This window comes from Magnolia sinica, chromosome 13, assembly GCF_029962835.1.
Source record: "Magnolia sinica isolate HGM2019 chromosome 13, MsV1, whole genome shotgun sequence".
Lineage (NCBI taxonomy): Eukaryota > Viridiplantae > Streptophyta > Magnoliopsida > Magnoliales > Magnoliaceae > Magnolia > Magnolia sinica.
The window spans coordinates 20,315,975-20,342,858 of NC_080585.1; the positions used below are offsets into that span (position 1 = coordinate 20,315,975).

The 26,884-nt window shown below is 38.8% G+C and overlaps 2 protein-coding genes and 2 long non-coding RNA genes across 4 annotated transcripts; 1 reads left to right on the top strand and 3 right to left on the bottom strand.

Annotated features, from left to right (window-relative positions):
- Positions 1-400: 400 nt before the first annotated feature.
- LOC131224145 (CBL-interacting protein kinase 24-like) lies at positions 401-6,240 on the top strand. Its single transcript, XM_058219691.1, has 6 exons — positions 401-424; positions 535-657; positions 902-1,021; positions 4,007-4,123; positions 5,138-5,194; positions 6,088-6,240. Exons 1-6 carry the CDS (start codon positions 401-403, stop codon positions 6,238-6,240), a joined length of 594 nt encoding a protein of 197 aa, XP_058075674.1.
- Positions 6,241-6,833: 593 nt separating this feature from the next.
- On the bottom strand, positions 6,834-7,969 carry LOC131223144 (CBL-interacting serine/threonine-protein kinase 23-like). The gene is made up of 3 exons (XM_058218455.1): positions 7,249-7,969; positions 7,050-7,166; positions 6,834-6,939 (listed from the first exon to the last, which is right to left on the bottom strand). The coding sequence occupies exons 1-3, from the start codon at positions 7,393-7,395 to the stop codon at positions 6,901-6,903; spliced, it is 303 nt and encodes a 100-aa protein (XP_058074438.1). The 5' UTR covers positions 7,396-7,969; the 3' UTR covers positions 6,834-6,900.
- Positions 7,970-10,710: 2,741 nt separating this feature from the next.
- Positions 10,711-14,977, bottom strand: LOC131223145 (uncharacterized). Its single transcript, XR_009160308.1, has 3 exons — positions 14,476-14,977; positions 13,037-13,331; positions 10,711-12,935 (listed from the first exon to the last, which is right to left on the bottom strand). It is a non-coding gene; the product is annotated as an uncharacterized LOC131223145 (long non-coding RNA).
- Positions 14,978-16,504: 1,527 nt separating this feature from the next.
- LOC131223146 (uncharacterized) lies at positions 16,505-23,893 on the bottom strand. The gene is made up of 2 exons (XR_009160309.1): positions 22,587-23,893; positions 16,505-16,967 (listed from the first exon to the last, which is right to left on the bottom strand). It is a non-coding gene; the product is annotated as an uncharacterized LOC131223146 (long non-coding RNA).
- Positions 23,894-26,884: the final 2,991 nt, after the last annotated feature.

Genomic DNA, 26,884 nt, shown 5'->3' on the forward strand with positions numbered 1-26,884 from the left:
CTCACCGGGGTTGATTAATGCAAGGGCATCTTCACACCGGGCTCGAGTGGGGTAGCTTGTGGGATGCGGGTCCTAACCCATGGGATGTAGAGCCTGGGCTATGAGATAAAGGGATTGATTCACCACTCTCTATCAATTCGAGCTTTTAGATCAAGTGGTTGATTGTCCTACACCTTCCAACCCTAACAATCTTTATCTTCTTCCAAAACTCTTTTACCTTACACAAATAATAGCCAGTATGTGCTTGATACGAGAAGTTAAATAACCAGAGTATCGTGTTCTTAGAAGCCCACATTATGATAAAGATGGCCAGTGAAACCTGAAATCCCATTATTTGCAATGTTCAGTCATGGGAGACAATGATGCTGTAAAGAAATGTTTATACAATTGAGAAGTAATAATGACTTCTCCAAGTCTTGCTTGTGTAAGTTGAAAAACCGTCCCTGCGCCTCGTCTACTTTAAGAAAGATATATGCAACCTTAGACTGATCTTCGACAATTTCCATTTCACAATTCATTCCATTGTTCTTGCAGCGTATTAAGATCGAGGGAATCAGAAGTGATGAATGGTTAAAGAAAAATTATATGGCTGTTAGACATGGTGAAGAGGAAGAAGTTAACTTGGATGATGTCCATGCTGTTTTCGATGACATCGAGGTTGGTGTGCTGGGCTTACATTCTTCTTGTATACTCTTTGGTTTGATTTCATATTTCAGTGTCAGTTATGCTTCTTATTCTATCTATCAAATTTCTCAGCCAGAGCGCATTACTGAAATTGAGTAATGGACAGTTCTTAGGCTACTAAATTTCTTAGCATGGAAGAAGCCAATCTATTTATTCCCTGTCATACATTTTATGCACATCCTCATCCCCACTGTTCATATTTAGCTGTACTTTGCAGGATCAGTATGTATCCGAGCAAATGGAAGTAAATGAAAGTGGTCCTCTGATAATGAATGCTTTTGAGATGATTACTCTATCTCAAGGGTTGAATCTTTCAGCATTGTTTGACAGGCATCAGGTACAACTTCACGCATTTCAATCTTAGTGCGATGAAAGTTTGATTAACAAATTAAGCATGTTTGGACTTTCGTTATAAAAGTAAAACTTGCCAGAATTTGTGATTGTTGAAGACTAAAATGATTGTTTTAGTGGTTGCTTGGGTTCGGTGATTTGTTTATAGACATTTGTCTGCTCATATCATCCTGTAAATATGGCTCTGCTGTTCATATTAGTGTCACTTATTTAGATGATTTTTCGTATTTATATAAGATAACGCATGCTTTCCGGCAACTTGTCATTTGCCTGCTCTCTTAGTCCTGTTGTACCACACATGATCTTGTGTGAGAGTAGATATAGAAAATCCACTGGTTTCTGCAAGTATCGTGGATGTTGGTCAGTGGCACCTTGGGAAACAGATGAACCTCATAATTGTTCTTGCTCATCGAGTTTAAGGGAAAAGAAACAAATAGAGACTTTGATTAGGAAAATCCAATTTAGATTTTCTTTGGGAAATGCTAAAGTGATCCGCGACTGAGAATTCGGCACAGATTCCAAGGTAGTATGCATCTTTGATATCCTGGTCGTTCATTAGGATATCCTGGCACATCACGAAGATGTCGTTACCCAAAATCAAGCTAGTCCACTTCTCAGGAGAGCAACACATGTTTGTCAAACGTCAAATATAGGCATTAGCATCTTTCAAACCTTCCATTTTTCACATAGACATGTGCTTCACCTGATGAGTGGACCAGCCTGACTTTTGGGTCAGGGCATGTTAAGAGTGCACCCCACGTGGGGAATGTCCTGAATCTTTCTCATTTTTACCATTCAGGCATGTGATATGCATTGTCAATTGAGGGACCACACTCTCAAAACGTGGATCCCATTCAATCATTGTACTATACTTAGGTTGTCTATTTTAATAATAGAATTAGACTCCTTCATTATCCCTTAAATCAGGGATTGTAATCACCCAAAATTATGGGTCAACATATACCATGTATAGCATTTTGTAATCTATTTAAGAGGATGGAATCTCACAATGAGGACCTCCCCAAATTGAATCAAAACTTAATTTCAAGATCTCAACCATTCAAATTTCTATAGAAATATCATGATATCAGAGCCACAATGCTCTCTTTAAAGTTCGTGTCATTTTCTTTGCAATCAGAGACTTCTCGCTTTCAATTTATAGACTTCCTTGTCTCGTCTTTCCCATCAATTTTTTATTTATTTATATTTGCTGCAATGCAATAAAGTGGCAACATCTTCTCTTAGTTCATACAGAATGAGTCTGCGATCTTCCAAGCAATGTCAGAAATCACTCTCAGTTCATGACATGCTGAATATTCAGACGATTTTTAACATTTTCTGCTCATCAGAGGTAGGATTTCTTATCACAGTTACGGTTTCCCAGTTTTGTGCATCAGGTTTCATCTATCCACACAGCATCAAGGGCCTCTTGCATCACCTATTCAATCTCTCCTCTGGCAAAGTGCTTTAGAAATTCTCATTCCCTTCAATCACTAGTGTTTTACCCAAGTGCTTCATAACATACTTCTCAATATGATAATCTTTTTGCCTTCTTTATGAGATCATAAATCTTCATTTTCCATAGATCCTCTTTTTTATAAGATTCATGAATTTCACTTCGTTTTCATGTTATTTCAGAATAAGCGATCCTGCATTCACTGTGCTCACCTCACGAGGAATTGTCCTCACACAAAATTCAAAACTACTAGGGGTTGTGCCTATGCGACATACTGATATAAGGGGGGCTGTGGGGGTGGTACTGTTGTTTCCTATGTTCCATCCTACTCCACATCTCTTTTCACAGTTTCTTGAATTAAGCAGATTTGGAACAGATTCTGTGTTGACTTAATCATGACATGCGCTACTTGGCGATGGTTTACCTAAAAGTGAATGATTTGGTCTATGGAGGCTGGCTGGAGTAATCTACTTTATTGCATTGCTCCTTGGAACCATAATTCTTAAGGTTTTCTTTTTCTGGGTTTTACTGTTGGAATAGTTTTGCAGCTTCATGGGTATGAACTTTTATGTTTGAGGATTCTTGGATGTTGAGTCCAGCCACACACTTGACAAATAATCATACAAGAAATTTATAACAATTGCAGATCAGAAGTGTGGTACTTAAGGATTACAACTTCCCCCTATCTATATATGGGTTTTATTAATATTATTATTAATTTTGACGAACAATCTGTTGCTTAAAAACTTGAGTAAAAAGATTGTTTGTGGCATTCGTTTCTTTTTTTATTTTTGATGTAGCCCTAAGAAAGGAACTTAGGGGCATTTAGATGTGGAATTCCTTCCATTCATGTTTGGTGTGGAATTCATTTCGTTCATGTTTTGATGTAGAGGAATTTAGAATATCAAATTCCTCTGTATGTGCCACACAATTGACAACTGAGGACCAAAAGGGCCTGTGGATACAATACAAAAGCCTTCTAGTTACTAGAACTAGAAATAAACAATTCTAAAAGGAAATTTTTAACACACTTGGATTAAATCCAATAACATAAGACGTTTCAATAGGCTACAGATCTTCTTAGGATGCTCTTGAAAGAAGACTCAAGATTTCCATTCATAAAAACAAAAATCTAAATTACTCCTATTTACTTCTCATTGGACCACAAATACTAGCCATATTCCTAAACTTGCAATAAAAGACAATATTTACACAAGAAAACTACATAAAATCCCACTATAACTCCTTATACACTCATATGGGCTATATACACAACCATATGGAGTATACATGCTGCATGGTATTTATAGTAATATGTCCATAAATAGCATCCGATTGGACATGCAGGCCTCACAGTCCAGCCAGTTGGTGTATACAGCCATCAGGTTGGATTTGTGGATCCACAATCCAATCTGACAACCTAAAGTGGCTCCCATGTTGCACGTGTGTTATGTGGAGTCCACTTTCGACCTTCTTTGATACAGGATTATGTAAAATGAAACTCTTTTCTTTCAGGATTATGTAAAACAGCAAACCCGCTTCATCTCATGCAAACCTGCAAAAACCATCATATCAACTGTGGAAGTCATTCCAAAATCCATGGGGCTCGCAGTCCATTCTCGTAACTACAAGGTATGATTGTAGTAGCTGATAATTTTTCTACATCAACATCAAACCCCTGATTTTGTGCTCCAGGATTGAGTGCTACATGTGATTTGCCATTCCAATATTCTTGATGTATAAACATTGGCTGTGAGACCATCATGGGTGAAGCTTTTTATGCTTTCCATGGGGAAAACATGGTTTAGCATTTTGTCTATTCACCGGTTACCTAGCTGTAGTCACTGATTCTTCTGTTGCAAGAAAAATGACAAACCGTCTTGTCCCTCTAGGCCAACTTTAGTAGATAAGAGTCATAGTTGTAAATACTCAGGTTGAGGGAGTAATTTGTGGACCTTGCCCTAATAATTGGTATTGGGGTCTCCATCCGTTGCTTCTGGATGTGACCTCTTTCTGCCCTAGTTTCGTTTGGTTCCATTGGAATCAGTGTCGCTATTCAGCAGTTTCCCTTTCCTGCCTTGACCGTCAAGATGTTGGACTACCATTGCAAATTCCCAACTCTGGGACAGACAAATTGTCCGTGGTGGGTTACCAGCTTCCTCATTAAATTTTCGACTTTCATAGGACTACTGAGCTTGGAAATTCTTTCAACATTTTTTTATAAGTGTTACTCTCTTATGGCGTGTAATTTTGTGCTGCATGAGCTAGAAGGCAAAGCTTAGATGAACAAGATAGATGAGAAATCTCTATCACTGTTTCATACCCATTGTATCTTATTTTCATAAATACAGCTCTAACCCATTTGTGTATCAGCAACATACTCAGGACCTTCCAAATATTATTGATGATTAGTCATGAGAGGTAACGAGCTAGTCACAAAAGGTCAATATTGGGTTGACCTCGACTGATTGGCTGATGTGTGTTATCTGGTCATGATGTTTTATCTAAAAGATGCTATTAGCCATTATAGAGTATTAACTTAATGTATGCTATTGGCTAGAAGAGCATTTGTTAATGGCAGTTCCATCAATGTTATTTTTTCCTAAGTTGTGATGTTTTGATCTCTCTTTCATCGTCATTCTGCAGATGGGACTCGAAGGCATATCCGCAAATAAGACTGGTCAGTTTGCAGTTGTCTTGGAGGTATATATCTGAATCTCATTCTTCCTACTAAAATACTTTGTTTACTAAAGGCATGTTTGGATGCATTACCGAGCATGTTTAGTAAAGGCAAGGTTGGATGCCCTCAATTTTGGAACGGTTCTAAACCGTTCCTGAAATATGGCGTCGCAAATAGTTAGACACGGTTGAAAACCGTTGCCAATTTTCAATTTCCAGCCCACTTCTAAATCCTCTTTAATATTTGGGAACGGTATTTTTTCTTATTTAGGAACGGTTTTAAACCAAAAAACCTGTACATAATGATAGAAACAACAGAAGGAACTTGAAAATAATGAAATAATAGGGTATAATAGAACATGGAGCAAACTCTTGAGGAAGATGAGAAAAAGATGTAAGATACGATATTCTAAACTGGAACATTAGTAGGCAATTCTAAAGCTTCTTCCCTGGTGAGAATAAGCCACAATATGGTCCTAGTTTTCTAAATTCAGCACAAACCGGCATAGAAGATGTAGTCTATGCTCCAAAAAATAATAACTGCATAAACTACAAATATGTATGCATGTATAAATTAATTACAAAATAATACATTAATCAGAGTATAACACTCGCAATAGATCAGTAAATAAGGTCTGAGACTATCCATGCAAGGTTTTACTCAAGTAAAAACAAATTGAGGAAAAGAATGTACTGAATAAATGAACATGCCAAAGTAGTGAAAGAACTGAATAAAACAAAAATGATGAATTCTAAACCATGTGCATCCATTGATTATCTGCCAAGACAAAGCAATGGCTACTGGTAGCCAGCCCCTTCAGTTCATCCATTGACATTTAACAAAGGACCAATGAATTCTAGAGAGCTAGAAAGAGTCCCTAGAATATTGCCGACTTGCTGTGTGGAACTGCAAACAGATTCTCATAACAGATGCAACAGTAAAACCGATAACAGACAAGAATATATTCATGACAGATGCACCAATAGATTTACTATTTTTCACAACAATGGTCCTGAACCATGGGCCCCACATGTTGAGTGAAAACGAATGTACTGCTGTGGAAAACTAGAGTGAAATTTTCTAACCACCAGCCTGCTGGGCAGACCAGATTAATTTTTAGCCGAGTCATTTAAAAGACACTGGTAAGTCTTCCTTGTCTTCCAAGTCAGAAGCATCACTGTTGGTACAAGCAGTGCAAGAGATGACAAACGGGGAGAAATACCTCAGTAGCAATGGACAAGCGACCCTTCCTTCCAGTTTTAGACCCTTGCAGCATCATCTGGGATTATGCAAAAAAGAAAACGTTCATCTATGTATCAAGTATACTCCATATTCTAAAACTTGGACATACGAGAGATGTCTCATGGACAAATCAATATGGCTATTCAGATTAGAAAGAACATATTATTTTCCATATTATTTATGGAGCCTTTACATGATACAGCTAGCTATCTGTGTAGTAAGATCGCCCAACATCAAGTTCCTATAAGCATGGACTGTTGATACTTAGACACGTAAGTAGCTACCGAGTCCACTAATTTTCCATGGGGAAAATCTCTGCCCAACAGTAGTGTTGGATGGCGACAAATAAGCATGTTTAAACAACGTGGCAGAATGTAACAAGATTGATAGGAAAGAAGATTTAAGGCACCTTGTAATTGTTTTTCTTCACATTGAAACCCAGAGGTCCAGTGGTTTCCTCGATCCATGAAATGATCTCACTTGCAGGTCATTTTGATGTAAATCGTGTTTCCCGTTTGATAAGACCCTGATCATCATTCATCATGGTAAGCACCACATGATCGAATTCATGTCACACCCAACACATACATCCATGCTAAGTTACATATGGTATGAGTATGGACTTACAGAACATACCATCTGTTTTTCGAATAGAATGCCGAGATTGAGACCATGAGACATGGAAATAAGCTCGAAGGCATTCATCACCATCAGTCTTTCTTCTCTCCTCTCAACGACGAGATTTCCAGGTTCCTGAGCACAGGAACATTAAGATAGAACTTAACATAATCCTCCGACAGTTATACCTTACCACAAAATATTCAACAAATGTTACCCCAGATTCATTGAAAATGGAGTCCACATCATCGAGACTGGTTACATCTGCAGTATCGAAACTGGGCGGCTTATATCCTTTCTTAAACCATTCATTTTCAATGACATCGGGAATTGTAATCCACTGCATAAACCCCAAGAGAAACATATCATCATGTTTTAGACTCAAACAACTAGTGACCAAGTCCTGAACAGAATGGTGTAATGTGTAGCCTTCAAAACACTGTGAAGTGCACCATATTTAGAATGCCTAATTGCACGTGGAAATTTGCAGCCAAGTTCCCATGGCTAGCAACAACAAGACCAAACATTAAAGAACAGAAAATTGGCATCCCAAATATGTGTCTTGCTTAGGGATGATGAGTTGAAAGCTGTGTAGGTCTCAAGTTTGTGACCCCAGGAAGGGGAGGGAAGGAGAGAGGGTAGGGTACTCGACAGTTTTTTTTTTTTCGGTTTAGAATATCACAGGTTCTAAGCATTCCTAGTGTTGTTTCCACTTGTTTTGCACATGTGGACATGCATGCATGCTTCCTCAGTTAGAAAGAATACTGAGGCAACATTATTACTACCCGAGTTGGATCTTTGATGCTGCCACACCCTCTGATCAAGACATGGCATTCAGTATTTGCCTCCACTTGCTTGAGAGAGTTCCCTCTAGTACCAAGGAGGCGGCCCACAAAGTTGTACTGCAAAGGTAATATGGTAGAAATAGCTAAATTGAGAATCAAGTGAAAGATAATTCCATGAGAAATAATAATAGAGCAAAAAAATTGTTACATACAGTAGGGTATTTGTCTACAGGAATATCCACCCTGAGTGTTTTCTTGACGATAAGACCCGAAGAGCTACCTTGTGATCCAATCCAGCCATGCGCTGGTGAAGACTGTAATAATCCCATTCTCTGCATTATAACAACTTAACATGTTGTTAAACAGGAAGAGAGAAATGATTGAACAGCTTGGAAATATGATAGACAAAACTGAAAATTCATCAATTATTTGAGCAACTATAAATTTCCATAGACGTGAAGGTAGGCTGAAGCATCAGGACAGAAAAGGAATCATAACCATGATCAGCTGCAATAGAGATCCATATCCAACAGTTACCCACACAGTAATAACATGGTCGAGAAAAAATCATGGCAGTTTTTATTGAGGTTCTAAAATGTCAAAGGCCACAAACTCAACACTTCTGCAGCTTCAATTCTAGGATGGGGTTCAGTGTTTATTCAACTGTTGGTGTTTGGTGAGCTACAATACAACTGGTGTTTGGTGTCCTCTACACATGTTCCTATCAGATATTTCAGAGGTATTTCGTGTAACCAGTGGTTTAAAACTTGAGAAACAATGAGTAACTATATTAAATAGAATCAACTATTAACCGTAATGACTGCAAGAGCATAGAAAATAATGACTTGGGAAAGCATTTAGCAGGTCACAATGACATCAGGAAGAAAATCAATTGATCTTTATATCTATTACTTTCAGCACAACAAAATTTTCCAGCTATGATTGGAGAAAAGAGCTCAAATCAAACGTTCCATTTCATTAATCAAGAACCTTCGACCCGATCACAAATGCAAAAAATGCCTGTTTGGATGTCACAATGCCCCAAACTTGTTTGCCTTTTCACTGGAAAAGATGTTGATTAGAAAATTAGGCATTTGTATATTTGAAACATCCAAAGTGGAAGTGGATATTTGTTTTTTCTTTTACAGATCAATGAAAAACTGCGCAGGTCCACAAATTGGTAGATATTTGTTTTTCACTTCATTTAGGTTTAATGGGTTGGATGGCAAATAAACGTTACAGAAACATTAACATGAGCCCAATGCAAGACATTCTCACTTTGAAAGGATAGGCTCATTCTATTACCAACTTCAAATCTCAACATAAGAGAACTCCAATGCAACACCATCAAAAGATCTTAGGTCCTGTAAAACTGCCCTGCATAAGTAAAAGCATACTGATGAAATTCTAATGACAAGATGGCAATATATTCTATATGAAAAGTAAAGCAGGCCTACATAAGAAAATGCTAATACTAAACAATGTTGTATATTGGAGGCATTTCATAGTACCATTATTGTGAAAACCGAACATCATTACAAGAGGACCTTTTTTACAAGTATGTTCAAAGATGATAGATCAATTGACACTTGATGTAAACTTGACTGATGATCACTTTACAAAAAACATTATCATGAAAATTGTACAAAGCGGATGGGAAGAACACTTAGTATCTGGACTTCTTGAATGTAACAGAGCACATCAAAATGCAATGAAGTTCAAATTCAAAATGCAATGGAGCACATCATGATCATTTAAATGAATGCCTGATAACACAGAAAAATTTCCAAGGGAATGCTGCAAACCTGAAATAAATTTCAAAGGTAAGGGCAATTAAAACAAATGGCTATGGAAAGAACCTGAAATAAATTACTTAGCGGGATTAGATTAGGCCCGGAAATTATAGACAACACAATCATTTTGACTTTGACCTCAACCAATATAATATTAAGTTTGTTGACATGAAGCCATTCCCGCCGTAAAGAGACTTCATTACTTGAAAGCTATAAAAGATAAACATCAATAACAGTCATAACTTGCAATAGTATACGAAGTGTAAATTAAAGAAACAGAAATTGCAACTAATTGAAGTGGCTATATTGCTTTTTTCTTCTCTTTTTTTTTTTTTCTATGCATAAATATCAAGAATTTTTATTTGTTGGTGGCAATATTACTATAAACCAAGATTGTATATATAACTGTACAATAATATCTGATGTGTAATTTTTAATTACATCTCATTGTTCAGCATGCAACAAAGATCACATGCAACAAAGCCATGACAGAGGAATGTCGGTTCTTGCAAACTCAATTTCAGAAATAACGATCACATATATAGCAAGAAATTCCTATTATTCAACTTGAAATGGAGCTAGGCAATAGACACAAATAGCAACATGCACAAGGGGAGCCATATGGTACAAGTGGGTGAGTTCTGGCTTTTCCATTAGGTGGATCACATTGTTAAGTTCTTATCTAAAAATTCAGGCTGCTTAACCCTCTCCCTTTGTTGTACATTGGGGTCAGTTAGAGGAGTTAAAAAAGGAGTGAAAAGGCCTGATTTGTTAGGCAGAATATCCATCAGTGTGCATTAATGGAAAGCACTAATCTTACATAGGGAGTTATTCGATACTCTAGCTTTGTAAGATGCTTGAAAAGGTATATGCGACATGTATTAATACAAACACTATATCTGAGTATTCGGTTTTGTAAAAAAAAAAGTATCAGGTTTTCTTGAAATGCAACTGAATAAAAAATATTTGAAAAAACTAAATTAAATATTAATTAACTTAAAGATTTCCATTTAGGTATCACCAAGTATCTAGAAATCAAATATTCAAATCCTATTGCCATGATTACCTTGATCAATAAAGCTGATAGTTGAAAAATGTCAATGTCAATTCTTCAAGCCAAACTGTTATGTGAGTTAGGAATAGTGCCACACATCAACACCAAATTAGGGTTGGCCGAAGACAGGTTTGCAGTGGTCTCCACTCGATGGAGGGGCCTAACCAGCACATATAAGCCACAAATCACCTTGTCAACCTGGTCTATGTAAATCTCCTCATCATCTCTAAATCAGTGTGATTCTAGTTCAAGGGCATCCTGTCAAAACTGACTAGTTTCATTTTCCACATTTGAATCTACAGTCTATTGTATATTGGAAAACAATGAACATTTCCAGCCATTCAAAACCTTAGAAAGTGGATCCTTTTCTCAGAAGTGTCTTTTAGTAATGGTTTTAGATCCATAATTTCCATTCATTCATCCAACAATAAATGACAGAAATGCAATAATAAAAAATAAAAGACAAAAATCTCAAACACCGACTGTTTTGTTAGTGGAGTGACAAAACTAATATAAGTAAATGTCGGTAATATATATAAGATTTGATATCCAGTAGGTAAAAGACTTTCTATTGAAACATTGTGAAGATCAAGATAGAGTTTCCATGACCAATCTTTCAAGAAAAGTTGAATAATCAAATCACAAAATCAGATCATAGATCACAGGGCACTATTCTTTTTCTTTTTTACAATCAGGGATGATAGCTGGTCCTGATTTGTGACCGTTCATCATCCAATAAACTGAAAGGAACAATCAACAGTCTGGATATGATATCTTGTGGCCAAAAGACTACTGCAATTGAGATAAGTATGGCATAGAGCTGTTGTCAAACTAAAAACAGAGTTTATATGACCAATGTTCTGAAAAAATATTTAATAGTCAAATCAAAAATCAGATCGTAAATCATAAGAAACTATCGTTGTTTGACAATAAGGGATGATGACTACTCCTGATTTGTGACCCACGTGGCTCTTAGTGCACAAGGTACCTAGCACAAGTTAAGCTAGCTTGGCTCAAAATAACCAGCACCAAAAGCCATAAGGAAATAAGAAATGCATACACAGTAATAGAAATTTAATACAAATACATAGAGATCTAAATGAAGCAGATTCACTTGATTGTTGGGTTCAAGTGAGTGGAATTTCAAAGATGATTTTGAACAGACCTGGATCGGTTTTGGATCAATTGAAAGAACAACTCCAACAATCTCTGCAGAAATTCATCTCTGGCAGATACCTCAAGGATGTAGCAGGCCACCCACAACTCATCACTGGCAGAAATTCTGACAGAAGGGCCGACCCAGAATTCCCACTATTCAAACCATATGTCACAATCAAGCAGAAATTTTGTCGAAAAATAGAAAACGTTGGAAATTTAAGGAAAACATGATCTTTATTTATTTTGGCATATCACATCCGCCACTTGGTAGAGTGGGGTGGCAGAAAAGGCTTCAAATGAAAATGATGACATTAGCCCCCTGGGCAATACAATACATTGATACTACCATTGCATCCCTTATGTTGCTTCAAATATGGTTAGAAAACTTGAAAACATGGACTCGAATCAGTTGGATAAAAAATCTAACTTGTGAGAGATTGGACATCTAGATAGTTGTTTCTGGGTTGCCATGTGCCTATTGGTTGTTGTACTTTTAGTTTCTTCTTGAAAACATGAACGCGAATTCCAACATTCAACCTGATCTACCAAGATACAAACAACCATAAAACAAACCTTACCTGGCCTACTGAAACGGGTGAAACCGAACAGAACTGATCCACCATTGATGCTGCTGGCATTCTGCACTGCTGGACTAGAACTGAAAATGAGCAAATGCAAGTGGATCTCATTTAATGTTTGATAAAATGTATCTTTGTCAAATGATCTTAATTGCCCATTTAACGTTTGAGGAAATGGATGCCCATCATGTGGATCTCACCTAAGATATGGTTTTTTTTTGTTTATTTATTTATTTATTTTTATAGCAGGAACATATGAGTTCTAAGAAAGTTCATGATTTCCATAATCAGGAAAGGTATGAAAATGTTCCAAGACATTTTAGTGTATAAAAAAATTATGTAAATTGAAGATGCTTGGTTCGTTGGTTTCCCAATTTGGTTTCTTGTTCGAATGAATTAAGATCGACCTGAGGGATATTTTCATGAACTTTGCAGCATGTTCTGTAAGAATACAGAGTCGGAACAGGAAATTCAGTTGAGAGAGAATCTTTGGGCTTGGAATCAATACTTGGAACTGAAATGTTGTTGTTACCAACCTACAAAAGAGATTAAAAAGAAAAAGAAAAAAGAAAAAAAAGAAATCAATCAACGCTTTGTAGATGATGGGAAACCGGAATTGAATTAATATGACTATTACCATGTCGAAGAGGCTGGATTGACACTTCTTCTTGTTGAGGCTAATCTGTCTTAGGAAATATTTTTGGGCATGACTAGCGACTTGGGTCAATGGTCAACAGCGAGATGTGTTACCTGAGGGCTGATAACCTATTTGTTTAGTTTTCTTGATCTGTTTGATTGAGTATAAGAACATAAAGGATGAGTTTGGTTTGTGGATGAAAATCAAATTGCCATGTACATTAAAAGCTGCTGTATTCACAATCTTTTGCGGGATCTTTATCAACATTCTCTATGAACAGCCAAAAATTAGAATACTGCCACCAAAGGGAACACAGAGAGAAAATGGTCATACAGAAGATGAGCATATGCAAAAGTCAGACTGGCTCACTCATAAGGTGGTATTGCATAAAAAGTATCAGCAGTTTGAATAAAATTGCCAGTTGTGCCAATTGAAGATAGATGTGTGACCCTTGTTAGTTGTCATGCATGATTGCTGCACATGGTCATCTTCACAAGAAGGTCCCTTTTATCCACTGCTGATATGCTTGACACGCTTACCAGGTTGGCATGTGTACTGAGAAAGCCATCCCTGATTGTCGAGTCTATGATACACTAAACATACGCAATAGAGAAATGACGAGGTCATTCACTTGACGAGGAAATCTGTGGCACAAATGCCAACATAACATCCTTGTAAAGCTAACATTCTTTCTCCTTGATGGAGGAAACAAATTTAAACTCTTTTTTTTTTTAGATTCCCATGCCAATAACAGGACATCTGGGAATACACAAAAACATATGGTTTGTAGATAAACACATGATTAATTCATTGTTATTGCAAAATACCCACATTCCACTAGTTTTTCACAACTTCCATTACCAGTTGCTAGAAAATTACAAAAATGCCGATAGTTTTTCACAACTAATAAGATGATGGTGACCATCTGATCAATGGCTTTCAAACAAAAAAAAAAAAAGTTCTACAGTCCACATTTAACAAGGAAAAGTCACTGATCGAATGATTAAAGTTGTCAATTCCATGTGAATTTATACAATGGTCCATCAAAGAAGGGTCAACTAGATAGATGTACAGTGGTTTTCATCCAACCATACAGCGACTTGTGTGGGTCAAACTGGACCACTGCTAGCATGGTTTCTCCAAAAAAGGGTCTTGGTTAAGCATTTCTTCAAACGGTTGGTGTGCAGAGTACCAAATAAAATACTATCTTCCTTTACACATACAAACCACAAAAGGAATGGAGTAGCTAACAGTAATTTTTCATAGCAAGAATTTAAAGCATTTAAAAAAATAAGTTACTTCAAGAATATAACCAGAATTTAAAATTCATGAGACTACATATTTTTTCTTAGTTAAAAAAGAAAAAATTCATATGATTATACTAACTTCAAGTATGGATTAACAGGTAAATAAAAATGAAAAGGGAAAAGAAATCCCACTAATGTAGCTCTCCCAAAGAGAGGAAGTGTGTGCAAGTGCTAAGAATTACGCCATATAGTTTATGTCAACGGAGGGTATGTGCAGAGTCTTAGACCAATCCACTCCCTGTGGTTGGAGCCTTGCTTTGAATAATGAAGGCATATTCCACAACGCCAATTTCTTGAGGGTCTTCAGGTAATGTAATCCTTTCGGAAGCTTCTTCAATTGCTGGCAGTAATTGATTCAAAAATGTAAAAGATTTGGCATAGCTCTTTTCTTCACTGTACACTCCTCTAATTTACGTGACCCTTGGAGTGGAAGATTTTAAGGAAGTGTACTCACTTAAGGCATTATGGTGTATAGCAAGTCGCCGAGCTGTAGATGTGGATAGAGCAGCCACATTCTCACCATGAACTTGAAGAAACTTGTCTTCCTTTGCTTTTGATATGGAAAGATCCGGCAAAAGATTGTGAATACGGCAGCTTTCAAAACCAAAATCTACAGAAATTTGGGGGAAAACAGAAACTGAGTAAGGAAAATCATGGAAATGTGGATTCAAACCTTATTGATGGAATGGAAGCAACCAGATCCGAACTCCAGCCGCTCCACACCTGCCAAATCCGATCCGAACTCCAGTTGTTTCTGTTGAAGGGAGAAGGAGAGGGAGAGAGGGAAATAGAGTAAGAAAGAAATAGAGATGGGGAGAGAGATCGAGAGGGAGAGAGATAGAGAGGGAGGGTCGGGAATGGGGAGCGGGAGAGGGAGAGAGGGAGAGATTGCACGAGAGGGCTGGGAGGGTAGGGAGTGAGGGGATTAGGGCTGGAATTAGGGATTTGTGTTTGGTTGCGGAATGGTGAAAAATATTTCCACATTTGATACGGCTTTAAGCCGTTTCAAAACAAAGAACTAGCCATTCCTAAATGGCCTTTTTGGTGTAGTAGGAAATGCTTTTTTCTGATTCTAGGTTGTACTTGGGATCAATCCTCTATGGAAATGCAGGCCTGGGTCTTGATCCATCCAAGGTGTCTGCAGTCTTGTATTGAACCCAGTCCAAAGTAGGCCAGACCTAGGCTAAACCGTGCCCTTTTGTCTAACCAGAGTTTCTCTAATGGCCCACCTTTGTTAGCCATTGCTTCTGTGTGGTAAAGTCCACATGATGAACGGCTGAGATCATGCATATGTGTGCCATGTCCGCAGTCCTTTGCACTTCTCAATCAAAATCTGTGGACTTTGCCACCATGGCAAAATAAAAGAAGGGAACCAAATCCTGATGAAATGATCACTAAAAATCATATAATATATGAAAGAGATAGAATTCATAGATGATATTTCATAGCAAAAGACTCCTACTTTCAATGGGGATCTCACTCCTTTTGTAAAAGGGAGATCTACCAACTTTCTTGGATGATTCAAAAGTTATCCTTAGCCCTTACAGATTCCTTTAGGATCCCATCATAGCTTTCTTTCTTGGAAGTAGAGGAGCAGAATTCTATTTATCACAGTAGAGGAATGCTCATTTACGCCTTGGTGCACTCTGGTGCTTTTAGACACATGAACGGTCCTCTTTCCAATCTCAACCGTCCACGCGATCATGTTTGTTCCAACAAGAGGAAATGGATTGCCCAAAACAACTGAGTTTTGCAGCTGTAATTGTCAGTTCTCCAAGTGACAGATGGGTGAATACGATCATCTGATCAAATCCATTCTCTAGATTATCCAATGTGGTTGCATAATGAATAGTTGACCTTTTTATTGTAAGCAATCTCGACCACCCATTTTGTAAAGCATTGATCAGACGGAAATGGTCCTCCAAGTGGTGTGATTTGTACATTGATGGCCCACCGAGAATGGATGGTTGTGTCAAACTTTTCACTTGTCTACAAGCATGGGGTGCACTTAGGGCTTTTTAAAAAAAAAAAAAAACCATGAAAGAAAAGTGCTATGATTACAAATTCCTCTACTTCTCCTCCAACATCTGCCTTTGGCCTCCTGTTTGGTTTATTGACATTAAAATCATAATAATAGCAATTTTTCATTACTCCAATGACAAATTATCATAGTGATACACTAATGTCATTATCTAATTCGAGATTTTCACAATAGAGTTATGAAAAAGTACAATGATTACAAATTCTTGAACTTGTGTTTGATTTGGCGGTGATAAAATTGTAATAATGACACTCTTCCTAAACAAGTAGAGCCTTAAAGCTTTAACTACACATGGGCAGGCTTGGACATTTCTCATATTAGTGTCTCTAACAAGTAAAAGGATATAAATATCAGGGTTGGAAGACTTTATTCCCACATTTACATTTCCATGAGAGGGGATAATAGCTTTCATCTTGTTCTTGTGATATTGATGCGGCACGACTCCTTTGATGTGGAGGAACTACCAAAGTAGCCATGCAAGGCTTGCAACTCATGCACTTGTTTGTACACAAAGGAGGCCTTGAACCTATCACTTGCTTCCTTTGCTTGAAGTTCTCACCAGTGCTTGAGAAAACCAATCCAACTGCCATCAAAGTAAAAAAAAGAACAGGAAAAAAAGGGAACAACAAGATAAAAGAAAGGTTAAAAGAGAGCCGCTTCTCCAATGCAATATGATACAGTGCACTTGTTACATTGCTAGAAACAATCTTCTTCTTCTTTTTCTCTATCTTTTTCACATTATTTTAAAACTCTAGAAAATTGTGAAAATGAATATAAGATTTCAAAAAAAAAAAAAAAGGGATATTTAAAATCTAATTGAACATATTTGAAACTAATAAGGAATAATTTTAAAAAAATGTTAAATTTTATATGCATTGAAATGTATTAATGTCAGAAACTGATCCAAGGATATATATTTTTGGTATAGTCGAAGGCTTTAAAAGAGCAAGGGAAAGGCCCGAAAGGACGAAAGTAGAGGCTTTCATAATATATTGTCTAACTAAAGTTCTGGCCCTTGATAGAGTGGAAAGATGGAACATGATTTATGTAGTGATCACAATTAGTTGGAATAAGGCTTAGATTATAATGACTCAGAAAATAATTAAAGAGAAAATCTGATAAATTGAAATGGCTAGTGATTTCACATCCTTCATTTTTATTTTTTTTTTGTTAAACAATCTCAATACTTCAAGAGAGTCTAATGGTTCATATACATGCATCTAAAAATTGTACACTGGTGAATACACTTAATTGAATAAAATCAACCAAACTTTAGATGGGGTGCGTCATAAACCAAAACTACAGTGAACCAATATCAACTGATTTGGGATGTTTAAATGAAAAATAATCCATGGCCTAAATTCAACAAATAAATGTCCATTCTTCAGAAATCTAGATCTTCCAATCAATCTCATTCTGAAGTTAGGGCCTTTCTACATTACAGCACATGGTTTTGAAGGTTTAATTCTGGCTATATGTTTCCCACATGTATAATTATTGTGTGAACATGTATGCACCATAACAAACTGCCAAGCATTAAATAACTTCCAATGTTTTCTATTTTGACCCTTCTCTTTCTATTTTTGATACTGGAAAGTACAGAACTATATTTCTCTACTACCATAAGTAGCTAAAAAGGGTGCATGCATGAAAAAGAAAGGGTGTCAATAGCATTTTTACAAAAGAGAACAAAGTATTTCTACTCTAAATGGGGTGAAGCATCAACAAAAAGGAGAGAAATAACACTTTCTTTTTTGTAGTTCTATCAAACTAAAAATCAGAATACAAAAATACCCAATTGAAAATTTCATTTCTTATGGAAGATGGAGAGATTTCTATATTGATGACGCAGGGGAGGACATGAGGTCGAGCACCGTCTTCCTCAAGAGGATAACTATTCTGAATCCACGGAACCTCTCTGGACTCCTCACAGAGACTTCTCGAATCCATGAGGAAAGAAAGCAGAAAATAGAAATAAATTCTAATAAATTCGAAATTGATTAATGAATGAGTAAAAACGAGTTCACAACCCTTTAAATAGGGGTACCAAGCAATGGGAAAGAAATCAGAATCAAACTACAACTCAAACTCCTAGAATCCGCGACTTACCATTAATAGTAAACTTACTATTTATAGACGGTCGTGATGTCTATTAGTGCGCAAGGTTTTCGGCCAAAAATAGTACGTGTCCTATTTGGCTTCACCAAACCGTTCTCCTAATTATTCTAAGCTCTTTTCACGTTGGGCGCGACTCCTAAAGCTCGACGGATGAAGAGTTATAATCAAACTAAACTTGCTATTTATAGTAAAAACGAAATTAAAACAGGGAAACGACCGTCGATCAAGGGGTTTTTTGCAATTCTGGATTGCGCAACCCAGCATAGCGGGTTGGTTGGCTAAAGTAGCTCGTTCTACCCCAAAATCATATATTTTATGTCAGATAACTCATTCTGGATTGCGAGATACACCCGATCTAAGGTCCAATGGTCCGGATCACTTCTGTCGTCGACTGGGCCTTTTCTGATCCATCTTGGCCATGAAACTGTCCGCGACCACTTCTTGCGTGCATCGCTAAGTTTCTCGCTGTAGAAGGCTACCGGCCTACCTTCTTGAGACAAAACTCCCCCAATTCCGACATATGAGGCATCACATTTGACTTTAAACAGTTTGTCAAAGTTGGGAAGTACAAGAACCGGGGTCGTGGATAATCTGCGCTTGATTTCGACAAAGCTCCTGTCGGCTTCGTCAGTCCACTGAAACTGTCCTTTCTTCATGCAATCTATGATTGGTGACACAATGGTACTGAAATTTTTCACGAACAGACGATAGAATGTCGCCAGTCCATGAAAACTTCGCACTTCATGAATATTTGTAGGAACCGGCCATTCTCTGGTTGCCTTCACCTTTTCCTCATCCACCTAAATGCCCGTGAATGTTACGACAAAACCCAGGAACAATAGGTTATCAGTCATGAAGCTGCACTTTTTTAAATTGAGGTACAATTTATTTTTAGTGAGCACTTGAAGGACCTTCTTAAGGTGTTCCATATGTGTGGTTTCGTCTTGACTGTATATCAAAATATCATCGAAGTAAACCACAACGAACCGCCTAATGAAAGGTTTCAGAACTTGGTTCATCAATCTCATAAATGTGCTAGGCGCATTCGAAAGACCAAAGGGCATGACCATCCATTCGTATAATCCTTCCTTAGTCTTAAAGGTCGTTTTTCACTCATCACTCGACCGTATTCGAATCTGATGGTAGCCGCTCCTTAGGTCCAATTTAGAGAATATTTTTGCACCCTCTAGCATGTCCAGCATATCATCCAACCGTGGTATAGAAAACCTGTATTTTATGGTGATTTTGTTGATAGCTCGGTTGTCGACACACATGCTCTCTCTCGAATAAGGCCCTTACGGATCAACTCCTCTACTTGTCCTTGCAAAATCTCAGACTCATTCGGACTCATTCGATAATGGGGATGATTAGGTAAACTGGACCCAGGGACAAAGTCGATATGGTGTTGGATATCCCGCATGGGGGGTAACCTATCGGGAAGGTCATCGAGCCAGATTTCTTTAAATTCATGTAGCAGGGGCCTTAGTCTTTCAGGGATGTTGGTAGGCTCGAGTTCTTCCCCTTTTACAATTAATATATAAGTCTATCATGTTTCCTTAGATTCTTCCATGAAGTCCCGTATGGTTAAAAGAAAACGGCCCTCCACTTTAGAAGTTTCAGGTGGTCCCTCTGGATTCATAGGGGCCAATATGGTCTTCCGGTCATCCTTGACGAAGATATATATATTATCTCGCCCTTTATGAGTGGCGTCACGGTCAAATTGCCAAGGCCGACCGAGTAGTATGTGACATGCTTCCATGTCAACCACATCGCATACTACCTCATCCTTATAATGTTTGCCAATTGAAAAGGATATGGTACACCGTTCAGTTACCTTTGTTTTGCTGACCTTCTTGATCCAATCGATTGTATATGGAGAGGGATGACGCTCCGTTTTCAATTGTAATTTTTCCACCATGACTTTGGAGACGATGTTCTCGCTGCTCCCACTGTTAATGATCACGTCACAAATCTTTCAATTCACCGTACACCTAGTGCGGAAGATGTTATGCCGTTGTGGATGCACTTTTTTTCTTGACGCATATAATAGTCGCCTCACGACGAGCGACTCGCCGTGATCTTGCTGAATCTAACCTGAATCATCTGCCTTGTCCTCGATGGTATGCTCATGTTCTTCAATATCTGAATCTTCATAAGCGTTATCAGCACTACCATCATTGATGGTGAGGTTTGTCACTTTTCGCTGGGGACATGTATTTGATAGGTGGGCCGGTTAGCCACAACGATAGCAGTTATCGAGCCTTGGCCAAGCATAGGGGTTCGAGATTCTACTTGGACCAGCAGCAGTCGATACGCCCCTTTGGGGTCTAGCTTGCCCACTTCCCTGATCTCGGTTCTCTAGGAGGTTGAGTGCGTGCTCATACGGGCTCCTTCCCCTTAGGCTGTGCAGTTCCCTGGGGCAAACCTGCCACAGGGATCCTTGCAGTAGGATAAGTCCGTGTGTTAGGACATTCAAGTTGCGCTTCTGCCCGAGTAGCCAACTTGATCGCATCATTTATCGTCCAGACGGACTACATCTGGCCCCGATCCTGGATAGCCATACGCAATCCACAATTGAATCGGGCGACTTACTGCGATTCAGTCTCGACCAAATCGTTACACGCCGCCAGGCAGTAAAATTCTTCTGCGTATTCTCTCACCGATCAACTACCCTGTCGACAATTTTGGTATTGTTGGAATAATACCTGATCGTAATCGCTAAGGAGGAATCGGGCACGTAATAGCTGCTTCATCCGCTGTCAAGTGCGGATTGATGCTTTCGTCTGCCTGGTTCATGCGAGTTGCAGTTGTTCCCACCAAGCTGAAGCTCCTCCTTTCAACTTGTAGGCCACAAGCTTGACCTTCTTTACTTCAGGGATGTCCATATAGTCGAAAAATCGCTCAACTTCAGAAAGCCAATCGAGGAAATCATCAATATGTAGTTGGCCATTAAAGCTAGGAATACCAACCCTCATCTTGAATTCTCGATCCGTTCGATATACTCGATCACTACCATGTCTGGGGTGTTGGAAGATTATGTCATCGATTTCCTCCTCACTGGAGCCCCCTTCCTCAGGAATGACCCTTGGATGCACTGTCGGTATTATCCTACGATCAGGGCGATTAATTGGGGGTGGAGGATTGCCACCAGGAACACGAAGTTGCCTTAGGTTTTCCGCCAAGAGATCCGTTATGCGGTCGATGGAAGCCTGCAGCCTTTGCATGGCTTGCTGATTTTCTCGTTGCGCTACTTCGAAAGCTACCCCCGTTAAAGGTAAATTCCCTGGAGCACCGCCCATGGGATTGTTGCCCTACCCGTCGTTAGAAGTCATCAATCCGAGGAGAAACCTCACTTTGATACCAAACTGACGTAGGAGAGGACGTGAGGTCGAGCACCGTCTTCCTCAAGAGGATAACTATTCTGAATCCACGGAACCTCTCTGGACCCCTCACAGAGACTTCTCGAATCCACGAGGAAAGAAAGTAGAAAATAGAAATAAATTCTAATAAATTCGAAATTGATTAATGAATGAGTAAAAACGAGCCTTTAAATAGGGGTACCAAGCAATGGGAAAGAAATCAGAATCAAACTACAACTCAAACTCCTAGAATCTGCGACTTACTATTTATAGACGGTCGTGATGTCTAATAGTGCGCAAGGTTTTCGGCCAAAAATAGTAAGTGTCCTATTTGGCTTCACCAAACCGTTCTCCTAATTATTCTAAGCTCTTTTCACGTTGGGCGCAACTCTTAAAGCCCGACGGATGAAGAATTATAATCAAACTAAAACTTATTATTTATAGTAAAAACGAAATTAAAACAGGGAAACGACCGTCAATCAAGGGGTTTTTTGCAATTCCGGGCTGCGCAACCCGGCATAGCGGGTTGGTTGGCAAAAGTAGCTCGTTCTACCCCAAAATCATATATTTTACGTCAGATAACTCATTCCGGATTGCGAGATACGCCCGATTTATGGTCTGATGGTCCGGATCACTTCTGTCGTCGACCGGGCCTTTTCTGATCCATCTTGGCCATGAAACTGTTCGCGACCCGCTCTACATCAATTGAGGAATGTAATTTTTACCTGATATGAAGGGTAAAAATGTCAAGAAAAATATGAGAATAACCAGTGTAGTAAGCCCATTTGGGTAGTTTCTCTTTCTTGAGTAAGCCATAAAACCTCTAAAGTTGGAGGTGTTTGGATGCTTTTAGACGAGAAGTGAGAGATGAGACGATGAAATGGGAATTTAAAGAAGGTTGGGGTGTTTTTCGAAATGGTTTGCTATGTACACACGCGTCTGGAGCCCTTCCCATCTACATGCAATCAAAAGTGATGGTACGTCACATGTGTGAGATATCCAAACTTTCCATCAGGTGGGCCACACTAATTATATCTTTAGTCCTTATAAAATTCAAGCCCTTCAACTTCTCAGGTTCTCAAAGGTGTACAAAATAAGTGGACGGCTATAAAGAGATGTCCTAACGGTTGTTTATTTTGCACTGTTCCAGAGCTGGAAGTGAAAGGGACTGGTTTTTATGTATGGATATATAAAATGTGTGGACCAACTAATAGAGAGGTGGGATCCTGAACACGTGTGACATATTGGTACGTGTAGATGGGCAGGGCTGTGCCGCGTATGGGCTTATAAAACCTCTTGTTTGAATAGGACAAGGGATGTGATGGGAAGAATTGAGACAGAGTGACGGAGCTGTTGCTGTTAAAGAGATATTCTTCTAGTACCGTTCCTAATTAATCTGAATAATATGGTGATAGTTTACTGCTATTTTTAAGTCGTGGTGCATCATCTACCGTACACATGGCATACATTTATGTCAATCCAAACCATCCGATTGCATGGCCCGCTTTTGATGGAGCATAAACCGAAAATTGCACTGTAAAATGTTCCTAACCTGAATGGAATCATCAAATTCATGTTTGAAAAGTAAAAGGTCAGCTTCCCAAATTCAATGAGAGTAATCAGAAGGCTAAGATTGTTGGATTAATTTTAATTTCTAGTGGGCTGTCAATTTGGATGGGTGTGGATTGCCTAAGATATAAAGCTAGCTAAGGCCCACCGTTATATTTGTGAGAAATCCATCCCATCCATCCGTTTTGCCAGATCATGTCACATATGGGTTAAAAAATGAGGCAGATCTAAAACACAAGTAAGTACACGATGGGAAACAATGAGAATTGAACATCCACCATTGAAACATTTGTGAGCCCATATTCAAGTCCTTTTTTTAATCCATCTAGTAAGAATGGCATGGATGGCATATAAACATCTTAGTAGACCTCAAAAAGGTTTCAACGGTAGGCATTTCCTTAGATTTTTGGGTCTATCTCAGTTTTGGGCCCATGTTGTAACATGATCTAACAAAATAGATATACAGGGTGGATTTTCTCACATATTAGCCATCTCTCCAAATTACAAAAGGATAATCGATATGTAATGGCCAGCTAGCCTCCCATAGCAAGAAGTTCTTGCAACAAAAGCTGTAAGGAATGGCGGAAGGTGAGCCCTCAAGATCTGACGGTCTACTCGAGTTTTGGAACCTTCACAAAACAGAAGATTAATGCTCCAACGGCCCGCCTATCTACTATTAGAGCAGATGGATTTATTCATACCTCTGATCCTACGGTATAAGATAGCCCCGGATCACGATCTATGGATTAGATCGTACCAAGGACAAGCCAAAATAGACAAATTAAAACGCACGCTATATATCTTTGTGTACTCATGGTATTTCCAACAAATTGATTGCCCTTTTACAAGAGAAAAAGTATCCCTTTATATAGGAAAGGAAGGAGATGGGATAAGATCATATTATTCGGTCTTCTCCCTATATCCTATCTAAAATCAAATTCAAAAATGAATTTGAAATCTCAACAGAAAGGAAAAAACCGAAAGAAGCCTAAACATATGGGACCCACCTACTAGTGATTGCTCACCAGTGGGCCCGACTAGCCTACGTCCAACAAAAGCTTGTGGTAATCGGCATCTAATTTAGATGGCTTGGATTTTTATGCATGTATAGACGATGGGACGCAAATTGCCAGCCAAAGCCTTTCGTAAGAACTCCATGTGACAGGAATCTAGATAGGACCCATGGTGATGCTTGTGAGAAATCTATAATGTCCATTTATTTTGTCAGATCATATTACATATGGCTCAAAAAATGAGGCAGATACAAAAGTAAGTCTCACATCATTAGTGAGGATTGAAACTTTTGTGGGGCACCAAAGTTCTGAATCAGAGTAATAATTTTGTGTTTTCAATTCATTATAATAGAAATGACATTATGAATGATATGAATGACATATAAACATCACGGTGAACTCTAAGGAGGTTTTAATGGCAGGCAATTTGCTACCCACTTTTTCTTGTCTTCGGCTTACATGAGCTTTAGATCTGCATCATTTTCCGGTCCATGTTGTAACATAATCTAACAAGACAGATGTACAGGGTGGATTTCTCACAAACATTACGGTGGGCCAGATAGCTTTGGCAATCTGCTCCCAATTTGGATGGCTTGGATTTTCGTGCATGATTAAATGATGGATGGATGAGACAACACAATTTAAAAATGGTGGCGAACTTTCTACTCATTTAATTTTTATTCCACAAGTTAGGGTGCCAGTCCTAATAGACAAATATATTCCTAATAGAAAAATACACTGTTGGAAATAGGTACACTCTCTTCTAGTTTTTAGTGAATGACTGAGGTGACTTTAGATTCTTGGTTTGACTGAAACAAGAGAAGAATTAATACTATGGAATAGCATGACCATCCATACGTATGGACAAGTGTCCAGCCAAGGTGGTGCCACCTGTATCTAGGAGATCTTTTCAATCTAGTATCAAATGACCATAGACTCATAAGCCAACGGTCCTAACACGGTGATTGGATGGTTAGGAATTGGGACATTCCAGGAGACTTGTGATGTATCTGTTTGCATTAGTGGGGCACGTCTCATCAACGGTCTGGATCATCAAATATGGACCCCACAACAAAGACTCAAAGCCTGCCAAGTGCAAAAAGAGGACCCGAATCGTCTAAAACACCTAAGCTATTTGGGGGCCCACCATGTTGCACGTGTGAAATCCACATCGTCCATCAGGTGATATGATACATCAGACTAATGAAACAGTCATATGGGCTGCGGCAGTGGAAGCAATGCAAAATCGACGAGTTTTTCTGAGTCCAGGCCAAGTCAAGGCTAGTACTGAGTTTCTCAGAGACTCAGCTCGAAATCTGACCGAATCAAGTGACACGGCCGAGTTTTGAGTTGAGTCAGCGAGTTTTAGAACTATGGACACAAACATATGGTTGGCGTCCTATCTCCATTGTTCCATGTGGCGTGGCCCACCTGATTTGTGGATCTGACCGATTTTTGTCCCCAGGGCCTAGCATTGAGGAGTGCATGGCTTTTAAATAGACAACGTGATGGGCCTAGGGCTGTAAACTGCCCGGGCCTAAGGTTGACTTCAGCCTAGATTTTGAACTGTTTGGGCCGTGTCAATGGGCAGCTCTATTCAAAATTTTGATGTTGACTGCCCGAGCCCGGACCATTGATAGCCCTAGGTGGGCCAAGGAGGTTGGGTGTTTATTTTAGGATCCATGCTTGGAATCTGGAACCTATCCTGACCGTTCTAAAATTTGTCAGCCTCGCATTAGACCTGTACACGGTCGTGAACGGTGATCAGAACGGTCATCTGGTGGGCCCCACTACTAATGGTCCATGGTTAAAAGATCATATTGATTTAACCATCCAATCCTTTGGTTGGTAGCGTACAGGCAGGTAGCCAAATGAGCCAAAGAGTTCATCCTGTCCGAGCAACCTCTGCGCACCTTAGCGTAACCTGGTGTGGCTTTCTAGATGAACGGCTCAAACCATCACACATGATTCATGTGTACAGCTGAGCCGGGATTAAGCCATAAATCATGTTGGTGAGATTAGTTCATTAAACAAAGAAGAGCAAGGATCTGCCACAAACATCCAACGGCCATGGTAAGTAGTTTGAGATTGTTGTGGAGCCCTACAAAGATTGATGGGCCAGTTTGAGATTGTTGTGGACCCCGACAAAGGGCAAAGCTCATCACCCCTAAAATTGAATATGGTACCTAATTAGAATCTGATAAGACCCAACACCTCCTTTGATGGGTATGGGTGCACCAATGTCCAACCCAACCCAACCCATTGATAGCACTGGTCATGACCAAGGTCCTGCTAGTCATGAAATTGAGGACCCGGGAGTGACAGAAAAACTACAAATGGTTAAATCCCCACTGATATTATTATTATTATTATTATTATTATTAAGAGGATGGGGTATACAAATAACACTCTTAACATATGCTGTCAGTCTTGTGAGTCAA